The 12,246-nt window shown below is 42.3% G+C and overlaps 1 protein-coding gene and 1 long non-coding RNA gene across 3 annotated transcripts; one reads left to right on the forward strand and one right to left on the reverse strand.

Moving 5' to 3' along the window:
• The first annotated feature begins 795 nt into the window (after positions 1 to 795).
• On the forward strand, positions 796 to 7,301 carry LOC112557879 (pantetheinase-like). The gene is given in 6 exon segments (XM_025227976.1): positions 796 to 1,080; positions 4,014 to 4,268; positions 4,880 to 5,019; positions 5,496 to 5,675; positions 6,281 to 6,561; positions 6,564 to 7,301. Coding segments are annotated over 5 exon segments (1,077 nt in total). The 5' UTR covers positions 796 to 1,080; positions 4,014 to 4,037; the 3' UTR covers positions 6,809 to 7,301.
• Positions 7,302 to 8,403: 1,102 nt separating this feature from the next.
• LOC112557146 lies at positions 8,404 to 11,955 on the reverse strand. 2 transcript variants are annotated; one of them, XR_003097900.1, is made up of 4 exons: positions 11,772 to 11,955; positions 10,383 to 10,518; positions 9,577 to 9,721; positions 8,404 to 8,584 (listed from the first exon to the last, which is right to left on the reverse strand). It is a non-coding gene; the product is annotated as an uncharacterized LOC112557146 (long non-coding RNA). The 2 variants fall into 2 exon arrangements; XR_003097901.1 differs by lacking the exon at positions 11,772 to 11,955 and adding an exon at positions 11,143 to 11,161.
• Between the last annotated feature and the right edge of the window lie 291 nt (positions 11,956 to 12,246).

Raw genomic sequence — 12,246 nt, forward strand, 5'->3', positions numbered from 1 at the left:
ACACAGCAAAAATGCTAGTTACGGGGCGATATTAAAGTAAGATGGTAGAGGTTTTCTCTTTTGGCATCTTTTAATTATAATATAGCGCTTCATTAAAGGTTGTAAATTATTAGGTCCATTAAATTATTATCTCTCTGGGATATAATCGGAAACATTTGTTCAGCGGTTTGCCTGCCATCCCATGGAATAAACCCCCCGCTACCCCTCCCTCCTCATGTGTCACCGCCATCTGGAGGAGAGTGATGAAGTTCATGCATAGATGTTTACACTTTCGAGTCAGGACAACGAGGCGAGCAGCTAAGTTCTACACATTCGGCAGCTTATCAGTGAGGTATTGTGGACAGCCGGCAAGAAGAGAATTACATGTACAGTAGTCTAGATGAGACAGAACAATGAGAAGATGAGAACTTGGCTTGCTGAGATACCCCGCCTATTGTCCGGGTAGTATAGGAACCGACTGACAGCTAGCAGTCCGCACCCCATGTACTCCTCCCTTCCCTCGCACGGGCGATACCACTCGAGTCTGTCCGGACAGTAAACATCGGCGTCTTCCACACACACACTAAATCCGCTCCTCACACAATTTCCAATTAACAACAGAAATATTTCGCTTTTACTTTCATGTTTGGTAAAAGATGTAAGTTTGCACTTGGAACTTTAATAGTTTTTTTTTCTCTTATTTATATGCATCCCAGTCGAATTGTAATGCATTCGAAACATTAATTGTTCATTTTCTCGTGTAGAGCGAGTTGGAAAGTAGGGACGAGGCACATCACGTGTATGTTGTACAGTGGGCGTGATGTGAATGAGTCGGACTATTTTCTCTCGCCATCTTCACCTTGCTGGCCTGACCCAGAAAACACTTCCTCAGTTTGGAATAGCATTTAGCTTCCAATCCGCTAGCATGAATATGCATTATTGACACAAGTCCGATTGGTAAGTCAGAGAATGACATCACGATAGTGTCAGGTAGTGAGCCACAGCCGCCCGCGAAGTCGAGCAGATAACAACTTCGAGGTGTCCTCCTCTCTTCTCGCAGGACAACGGGAGAGTACGTCGCGCCATATCGCAAAACTTCAGGTATATAGGTGGATAGCACCACTTCATTACAAATTAGGTTAATCAATGTACAGGTTCTAGTCAACAGACAGAACAATGATTGGGCAAGTTTAAATGCAGATTTTAAAACTACGTGTTTATTACGTCTTAGACTCGAGTAAACGGCGTGTTGAAGTTTGCATGGAGGGGATGGGGAGTCGCGATGAGGACGATGAACATTTTTTTTTCTCCTTTACATCGCACACGATGTTTTACTTTAAGGCCAGGCACCTGGGTAAAAATTGTCGAAAATATTAAGATTTAGCCATTTTGAGATTACGGCGTGTTGTGAAAGTTCAAAGTCTGTTCTATTCACTCACCAAGTGGTTTTTCATAGAACAATCTAGAAATATGTCTATTTTGTCAATAAAACACCTACTTCTATCCTATTTACTTTTCCCGAGCGAAAATTAGCGAGAATAGAGAATGGTTGGGACTAATGTGAAGTGTCAGGGTAAGGCTAAGAGTTAATGTTAGAGAACAAACTACTGACGTTGTAAAAAAAAAAAAATCACGTGAACAATGCCAGTGAAAGTTTTCTTTTTATTTTGCGCTTGATTTAATGTGAAATATAAACAATTAACCATCTTTAATTTTCAGCGAGACGCATACCTAGTTTCGATCAAAGGATTTGTTTTTCTGATATCTTATTTTCTGTTGATGATTCTGTAACTTACAAGGAAAGTTGTTGCACAGCAAGTAAAATAACGGTAGTGCTTAAATTATAAGTAAACGATTCTTCCACAAACCCGTAATTGGGTGCTGAGTGATTCAAAGCTTAATTATATTTTTACTCGTTGAGCCTTTAATTGCAGCAATGTGAACTTGTAAACATCATAAAATTTTTAAGACTAGCTCTCAGGGGTAAACAAATACCTGTCTCGGTTATTCTTTGATAGATTTATTGGATATAGATAGATTGTAGATATATGTCTCTTCCTTTTTGTCTCCTTGTAAAAATACATCTCAAACGCTCATTCATCAACCTGCTAGTTATCACACATTTTGAGAGCAGGCCTCCTGCCAAAGAAATACAAACTATCTGAAAATAAAATGACACAGGAAGTCGGCAAACAGGCTTGTGAACGTCGGGTCAATCTGATAACACCCAATAACCTTAGAGACGAATGGAGACAAAACTGTTGGAGCAGGGCACTCCGTGATAAGGTCAAGAGAAAGGAGGAAATCGAGGTTAAAGGTCATGCTTTCACAGACAGTTCTGCACTTCTTTGCAACTTGTTTTCGTTCACATATTTCAAGTGCGCAAAACGTGTGCAGAGTTTGCCTGTACATCAACCTAGGGGTCATAGGTTATTTAGCTCTGGTAGTGTCCAGACTTAGATTGTGTGTGGGTTTTGTTTGTCTGTTTTTTCAGTCTGCATGCAAGGAAAACGGGGTTCACCTTCCGTGAAAAATTTATCTGCGTGCTATAGAAACGACTGCATGTCCTTGTCGTTTTGATAAGGAATAATAACTGCCGACCACTCCAGAGGACGAACGTGAAGAGTGGTTCACGCCACGTTTTGTGACCCATTGATTTACAGTTGAAATGTTTCCGAAAGTTTACCTGGAGCTGAGTACGGCTAGATAGTTCACAAGCCGATGTTCGTTTTTTGTTTGTTTGTTTTTTAATGGTTTCTCCCGTGCGAGGGAAGGTAGGAGTTGTTTGTCTTTGTCTCCTTTCTTGTTCTCTCTCTCTTCTCACAAGGGAGAACACAAGCAAAACCACGGGTGCTAAACTGGTCCTATCGCTTTTGATTGTACAAGTCTTCTCCGTTCAGTTCTCAGTTTTTTTCGATTCAGGAAGACGCGAGCAGCGATGACCTCCACCCGGCATAATTGTCGGTTTAGATAAGCGAAGAAAAAAGACCGTGGGAGCACTATGCTGCAATCGTGAATTGTTGGCCACTTATAAAAGTACGAACATTGCACTCAAACCGAGGTGTACTTTAGGTCAGTCATCAGGGGCAATAAACTGAAAGTGTTAAATATTATTATCCCCTCTTGTGAGCAAAGAAAGATGTACATAAAGATAAAGAGATGAAACCAATAAACATTAATTGTCTTTAAATTCAGTTATATGTATGATTGTGCTATTTCTTCTGTTCATCATTCTCATTTTTATTTTTGTTTTCTCTTTGTTTATTTCATGGAGAAAACATTTAATTTGTCAGTCCTGATCACGACAGTATGTTCACATAGAAGCCGTTTCGCCTCACCCTTCTCGACCCTACAGCAAGTACTAAAGTGAGCTGAGAAAGACGTTTTATTGTCAGGGCAGTCGGCGTTGTTTGTGTACCTGTACCTCGCCCACCTGTCGATGTAGTAGCTGGGGGCAAGTGACCGTTAGCTGTTGGCACTGCGTTTACTCATACTTTCCATCGCGCGGGCAAAACCATTTTAAACCGCCCTCAAGAACATCTGTGACGTGCTGTGTGACGTCAGCGGGGGAGAGGAAGTGTCGGTCATTGTTAGGATTTGAACTCAAGTGATCGGTGGTGTGCCGTTAGGTTAGTGCTATATATATATTAGTGATAACAATCAAGATGGCTATGAGCAATGTCCAACATATCATGTCATCAGCTGACACTGGGATCGAGTTGACATCATCGGTGGACGAGACTTCGCTGAAGCAAACGAAAGAGTCCTGTGTAATTTCTCTTATTAAACACAATATCAAAAATATTCAACTTGTTCCACATGAACAGACACGAAAATAGACGAGATTCAAACTGATCCCACTCTGTACAAGATTCCAAGCAGTTTTATTTTGTCTTGACAATCCCTTGAGGGCATGGTATACAAAAGAGGAAACAAAAATACAAATATAACAGCAACAACTCCATCGACACTGATCGTGACATATCTTCAGTGATGATGATACACTAATTGTGGTTGGTAATTTCTGTTTACAGTGAACTGACAATATAGGGATCAGGATGAAACGGACTCATCAAGAACTGTGGGTCACGGTGTTTCTCAGTCTTCTGAGGGTCAGCGCGGGCACCGAGGTGGACGAGACAGCACCAAAGTTCAGGGCCGCGGTGTATGAACATGTAGTGACCATGCCCTCTGACCCCAAGGAGAACGTGACCCGCGCGGAAGCTCTCTCGATCATGAGGCAGAATCTGGCCACCTACGCACAGCAGGCGCAAGCAGCCAGGGCCCAGGTAAGAAAGAATCCCAGGGAAGCCGCCAGGAGCTTTAGACCTAGGTTATCTTTAAATTTCAGACTGATACAACTTCCATATTGACATTCATTTTTATTTTTTAAAATATCAACACAACCTCAGTACTATATACGTAGCACGGATGTGACTGTGTGAGTGACTTTCCGGCGGAAAGTGATTGTGTCACATGAATATGACTGTAAACCTGTGTTAAAATCTAGTCCGATATATTTTTTCATGCGGCTGCTGTATACGATTTTATACTTTTGCTTTTCAATAAAATTTGTGACTGTGCCTATAATATTTCTTCTTTCAGGTAAGTAATATATATAAGATAAAAATTCAACAAACGTTATTAGCAGCGATGTTGCTGTACGAAGCCTGTGCACATAAATAATATACACACAGCTTAGAATGTCTTTCTTTTAAAATGACAGCTAATGATGTTGTAACAAAGCAGATCATGTCTTCTGCTTTTGAAAAAAAAAAGTCAATCAGACGATTCAAGCAGATTATGAAGCAATTTTTTTCTAAACAATACATCGAAGGAGATTGTGTAATGTTTATTTTGCAATGGTGACCAAAGTATAAGTGATGTTTTGTTCCAACAGGGTGCTAATATTATTGTGTTTCCTGAAGATGGCCTTTATGGCGTAGCTTTCAGCAGAGAATCTATCCAGCCATACCTGGAGTACATCCCTGACCCCAAGGTTGAGACCTGGGTGCCATGTGACGAACCTGATCGCTTCCCGTAAGAAGTCCGGCATACTTGGATTCATTAAACAGAAAGCGGAAAGATATAGGGTGGTTTCTTTCGCTGTTGAACTCATTTGCCCCTTTGTTGCCCGCAGACAATAACACCACAATATTTTATTTATCCATTTTCATTCTAGTGTTATCCAAACATTTAACCCTGTAAGCGGCATGGGGTCACGAAGATATCGCTGATAGAATACTGGTTAGTACTATGTTCTGTTTCTAAACACAAAGTGGCCGGTTCGAGACCTTCTTGAGCCTAAGACTTAACCCAGTAGACGGGTATCTGATTTACCTAAACGAAGGCGTTAGGTAAGACATAGGATCTGATTTCTATAATGCTCTGCTGTAGATAAGCTTAACTACAGAAAACTGCACAATTTTTTGTTTTGTTTTTGTTTGTTTATTTGTTGTTGTTGTTGGTTTTTTTCTTCTGTGTTTTGAATCGATGTGGGTTTGTTTGATCGGCAGGAACACAGAGGTACAAGAAGAACTCAGCTGCATGGCCAAGAACCACAGCATTTACATCGTGGCAAACATGGGCGACCGCCAGCCTTGTCACCCACAGGTCAACGCCAACTGTCGCAAAGACGGGTACTTCCAGTACAACACCGACGTGGCCTTTGACCCTAATGGTCGACTAGTGGCCAGGTAAAATACTACAATCATGTCAGTCCAGACAGAACATGTAGGTTAGGTCTCTAAACTACGGTTAATTCTCGTACATAAAAGAAAAAGTAGGAATGGTCTCGCTCCTTCTCTTGTTTTTGTACAAACTTATGTCAATGGATTTAGTTGCCTTTGCTGCCTTTACAATCAACTATCAGGAATCAACAGAGAAGGTTTATTGACATTTTGCTGGAATCTGCAGCCCTTTACTGTAAAAGATTCTAAAATACTACAGAGCGTATTGTAAATATAAATCGTCTAATTACTTCTTGTGAAAGATAAAGGTAGGGATCAAACTTTAAAAAATAATCCGTCAAAATTAAGAGAATTTTAACAATTGTTTTGCATGTTTTAAGCTCTAGAGCATTTTAAAAAATATATAAAGATATAGATATATAAATAATTTTACTTTTGATTGTTCTTGGTGGTTGTTTCAATATAAGTACCAGATCAAGTGATTGGATTTTCTGATTGACTATAAACATTAAGAAAATAGTTATGTCAGCAGAAAGTAGACGCTTGATATAATTACTTCAAACAGTCCTGTCACTGCTGCTGTTCATTGTCGTTCAGACACTCTCTTGCAGATACCACAAGAAAAACCTCTTCTTTGAATACCAGTTCGACGAGCCGCGCCAAGCGGAAGTTGTTTCCTTTCAGACGCCGTTCGGACGTTGGGGCATGTTCACGTGCTTCGACATCTTGTTTTACTCACCAGCTGTGGAAGCTGTTGTAAGGGAAGGAATCGCTAACATCGCATTTCCTACTGCATGGATGGATGCCCTCCCGCTCCTGGCATCCGTGCAGTTCCATTCCGCGTTCGCGCGGGGCCTGGGTGTCAACTTCCTGGCGGCCAACATCCACTGGCCGGCCTACAGATTCAAGGTAGCGGCATCTACACACCTACAGGCATGGCGGCTTTCTATCACAATGCATCGATATCCAGCGAACCGCGACTGATTGTAGCGGAAATCGAGATCCTGACGAAGCCATCCCCAGAGGGCACTCCGACTCCCAGAAATGACGTCAACAGCACAGTCTCGTTCTCGTCTTCAACCGTCAGTTCCGAGAATGTGACAAGAGTGAGGGATGATGGAGGGAAGCAAAGGAAATAGCCTTCGTTTCATTCTTGTTTCACGATCTTTTTAACTTCGTGCAGCTCATTGAGACAAAGGGAGGCTTTGCGGGTCTGTCACGAGGAGGTTTGCTGTAGTCTGGACTATGAGCTGACTAAAGACCTCGCAGACCGACGACCTGTTTGCGTTCGGTGCTTTTGACGGACTCCACACGCACGAGGGTCAGTATTACCTGCAGATCTGCGCCCTCGTCCGTTGCGCAAACCAGTCTCGCCAAAGTTGTGGTTCGCCTACCAACCAGTCATCGACTTTGTTTCAAAGACTCGCCATCAACGGCAGCTTTAGCACGGAGTTTCTGTATCCCGAAGTCCTCCTCACCTCACAAGGCAACTACCTTACGTCTCGCCGAGGCTAGCGAGTGGAGTTTTCATGACCAAATCATCAAAAGCGATCGAGGATTCGCGTATCCGTTGTTATCAGCCGCCATTTTTGGGAGAGATTACGTTCGCGACAACACCACTTTGCCATTGGCCGCCAGTGCTGCACCGAGAGTGACGCCCCTTTGGACATCCGTAACGTTGATTTTTCTCTCCAGTGCAGCTCTGCGCTTTTGGGGAAATTATTGAACTCATGAAAACGAACAAGAATACAGAGAACAAGTCAATGATTGCCCACATGTTAAGTAATAGTCGGGGTACCGGCTTTGCCAGCTAACCTCTTCCATTTGTGTGTGTTTTTTTTTTTTTTTTTTTTTTTTTTTGTCAACTTTTGATCTGTTATTTCATTTGATTCGAGTTTATTCATGCGCGGCGTCAGTGTATCAAAATAGTGAAATAAACATGATACCCACTGTGACAGCAACGGGTACACAGCCTTTTGAAGAAAGTCATTCTCGCTGTCCTCCCCTGTCTTCCTCTTCCCTCCCCCTCTCTTTCTCTTGTTTTCCTGTCACATCACCACCGTCTATTATATTTTATTATAGTTTGCTCTGAGAACTACGTTGCATTTTCTTCTGTATAAAATGTTTTTATTTAGAGCCACCAAAATTTTTTTAAATGCTTGCCTTTGAGGCAACGCTCACTATCCATAGCCCTAGACAAAACCATAAAAGATAGGAACACTCGTTGGTAAGGATCAGGCAGACGACATAGGATTTCAATCGGATTTAAGGGTCACCACACACATAAGCAAACAAACATCGCCACACGATGTTTTATTTTTAAGGTTCAGGTCAATGAGGGACAATCGATAGACTGAGAGTTCAAATGTCGCAGCTGCTGCTTGAGCTGTGAAAACACTGCTTCTAGATTTTTCCAGCAGAAGAAGACTGATTATCGGTGAAGGATGTTCCCCAGTTCAGAGTTGTTTTGTGGTAGTTTTGATTTATTCAAGTAAAGCCATTTATCAGTCCTACATGCGAGGCTTTGAGACCATATGAACATATAACATTTGTAAATATTGTCAGTACACTTAGCTCGTATATGTACAGCTCAGTACACTACACTCATTAATACTGTAACACTACACTCCCCGCAATGATGCACATGCCTTCTGTTACACAGGGGATCTCTCTCTCTTCCCCGAACTCCTCTCTTTCTCTCTCGGCTGTAGTAAGCAGAGCATATCATTTATAATTATAATCAAGATCTTTATTCAAAGGTTCCAGTTTGTATTCAATGATGTCCTTCTCTGATGCAGGAAAGGTTGCCGTGTTGTGCTGTTCAAAAGTAGCCTCAAGACATCTTTGAGAAGACGAGTGGTCCTTGCCGCACTCGTGTGTCTTATTTCATAAGTAGGAGGTCATGTTATATGGAGCTGTAAACAGACATATGTATATATAAAAGTTAAGTTATGCGGAGCTGTAAATCAATATACATATTATCTAGTCATATGAAAAATAAACAAACAAATAAACAAAACTACCTACACAAGCACGAATAAATCCAATGAGTTAAAGGGAGACGACCTACACATCTTTTCCTTGCCTTCGCTTCAAACAGACGCACCATCCAGTGAAGAATACATGTTTAAATTTTCATGTTTTTCTCTGCGGTGTGTGGGTCTAGTTTGGGATTAGGGGGAGAGGGAGAGGCCAACAACCTCACACTTGACATGTTATTTACTGTAGCCTCGTGTTCAAGGCTGAAGGGAGGTAATCAAGTTAGTCTCGCTTGAAACAACATAAAGGGGCCAAAACAAGTTTTCTGTAAACAACACGCATGTTATTGGTGCAGACCGTGCTGCAACTAAGAGACACTTAACCACAATATGCATACATGTACATAAATAGTCATAATTACCAAGATATTACAGACATCAATAGTACTTGCTACTCACGCATCCATAGAGAGAGAGAGAAAAAAAAACAACGAAAGAGAATGCATTACGGTCTCCTCTTATTATTATTTTTTTTCAATAATACTGCTGTTATGTGTGTTGCTACGTTTGCTTTCCGAGTTGTACTGCTATCTGTGTTGTTACCTGAGTGCTGGCCCCTGGCAGCCTGACATCACCTTGTTTACCTGTCTACATTCTGACTCACTACAGACATGCGCGTGCTGGGAACAAAACAACGCACATAAATGCCCTCCGTCAAGTCGAAGGCGATTGATCAACGGATCACAAACCTCAGGCCTCGACTGAATATGTTCTTGGTGTTCATGACTAATGTAGGATCTTGAGCACATTATCTATTTAACATGAGCTTGCTGCTCATCAACACGACTGTTGTCGGCTCTTTAGCATGTACTCTCTCTGACCAGCTCATGGCTTGTAGCTAAGAGATCAGCATGTTGAATACTACTTACAACACACAACAGTATTGTTGGTCTGAGCCACAGGACAGTTCTCTGGCAATGTGTCCTGGGCAGTGGAGAGTTGACACCCAGAGAAAGCAATGACCACCCTGTTGTTGGCATTCGGTTACATCTCTAGACGATCTGCTCAAGACATCTGCACGAAGAGAATGGGAAACCTTAGCAAGAATGCGCCTGAGAACACTTTATAGGGCAGGCATCATGAACACGCATACACAATTCTCAGAAAAATATAAGTAAGGTTTATTGAGAGAGCGCTATAGAAGTTCTGTAGAATGCCATAATGGATGAAAGATATGTAGCCAGAAGTTGGTCCTAGAGGGCAAAATTCATTTGAAAAACAAGTGCTCGATCCACACAGCTGCTCCTGTCATAGAACCGATCTAATAGAAATCTTGTTTGTGTTTGTTTATTCACTGGAAGGGCTTTCCAAATAGTAACAGTAGCGGACTACTAATTTGGAGCTTGCCGGCTTCAAGATCGGTGAGCAATTAATTTCAGATTAGTTTACAGAAGAGAATGGTGGTTGGTAAACATCAATACAGTTCATTCCATAGGGAATTGGATGTCGGTAACCGTTACTTCACAAGATCGCAGGATTTGTCGTCCTGCCCACCAAATATTCCATTTAAAGAGCTGAGACAAACACTTATTTGTGGTAGCAATTACGAAGAACATAAAAGTATCATCGGTTAAAACGCTGTTTTGCGCCAAGTTTCGGCTTTCCTCAAAGAGCATGTTTCCTCTCTGCTCAAAGATCAACTTTGTGAGTAGGTAATGGAGGAGGCCACACATACCTTTGCTGTCTGCAAGGACCACAGTCGTCATCAGCAGAAGAAGCAGGCAGCAAAAGGACTTCATGGTTCTGGAAGTTACAGGTAAGTTCTGGAAAGTCAGACTTTGTAGTAAGATCGCTCGATGATGTGTGGTGAGCTGATAACAGATGATCCAACTAGTAGTTCACATTGCAAGGCTGTACCGTAGAAGCCATGATTAATGTGTTGTGTCAACCCTGTTATGTGACCCCAAGTTTGTTTTTTTCTAAAATGTCTTTTGCTAGAAAAGTTCTTGGGACTTTCAATGATAAATTTATAAACAATTCACTTAAAATGAATGGTTTAACGTTCAGTCAGGCTGACGTGCGGAATTGGCAGCCATGATGAAAAATTGAAAACCGACACGAAATTTGAGAGCGGGTTTTACAACGACGAATTGGAGTGAAACAGTTTTCCAAATTGTTTAGGTCACGTGGCAAACAGGACAGAACAGGGCTGTTTCGGAATAAAATTCGCGTTTCTCGTGCGTCGAACCGTTATGAATCAGGTGAAATCCACAAATCTTAGCGAGGTGTGCATATTAGATTAAAGTATTTCTTCCATGTCAACTAAAAGTATGTCGAAAAGTGCTTATCTATATCGGGAAAAGGTATTCTGAGCGCACGATAAGATTCACTGTTTATGCAATCAAGGACACCGAGACACTATGGTTGGTTTTGATCGAGATTAAAAAAAATTCTTTCTGTGTATTATAAGCGTTATTAATTAAAACATTTCTCACAGTTTTAGGCTTTATTTCTGAATGACTTGGTCTACACGTGCTTTGTGATGATTGTCATCTGGGTTCGCCAGCAGGAGTATTAGCTGCTGCCTCAAGGTACAATATCCTCATCGTCAAACGCAATTTGAGGGAGAGAGATCAGGCATGGAAAGAAACAGGTGAAAGGAGAGAGAGAGGCAGGGAAAGAGACAGGTGAAAGGAGAGAGAGAGAGAGGTAGGGAAAGAGACAGGCGGAAGAAGAGAGAGGGGGAGAACGGGAAGTGAACCTTTTTCTACCCGGGCTCTTCGGTCCGTCACGTGGTGTCACGTTCAGTCAGGGGACTGTGTCACGCTTTTAGTGGCAAGTGTGTGGTCTATAAATGTTCACAAGGATTTGTTGACACCGCCATATTATTTGAAATAAAACTTGGAACAATAGTTATATTAGAATAATAATATATTATAATATATATATATTACTTGGGGTTGGTATCAACATATCCGTAATGGCATGGATTTTTTTTTAAACCTCGCTTCTCCTCCTCCCCCACCATCTCTCACTCTCTCACTCATTCACCAATTTCTCTTGCCCTCCCATCACATACACACTAACCCAGTATTTGTCCTTCTCTCTCTCACACACACATTACCTGCTATGGTCCACCCTGACCTAACCCATCTGACTAGATTCATCTGCCACCAGGACGCGCCACAGAAGCAGTGTGAAGTCGAAATCAAGTTTCTGTGGGTCGTTGTGATCACGGACCTCAAACCAAAGCCTTGCAGTTCGTTTCCACAAAGCGCGACCCCGCGTGACGCTGGTTGGACGCGACACGCGACACACGACAGGTGCGCGTGCAGCCCTGCAATGACGTCGCCACGCCCGCGCGCGTAGCAGATGTTTGTGTCCCGGGCACGCGCTCGCAAACCTAATGGCGTCTGTCGGCAACAAGGTGAGAGAGAGGTGACAACGGCAGGTGAGGCGTGCACTGCGGTACGCGGAAAAAACGGAAAGAGGGAGAAACAAACACCCCGCGAGAACAAAGGATGAGGGTTACCTGTGAGGTCTGTCAACGGACTGGCTCGGGGGACTTCCCCCACCCACACCCGTCCCTCACCTGACTG

This window comes from Pomacea canaliculata, linkage group LG2 (genome assembly GCF_003073045.1).
Source record: "Pomacea canaliculata isolate SZHN2017 linkage group LG2, ASM307304v1, whole genome shotgun sequence".
In the NCBI taxonomy this organism is placed as follows: Eukaryota; Metazoa; Mollusca; class Gastropoda; order Architaenioglossa; family Ampullariidae; genus Pomacea; species Pomacea canaliculata.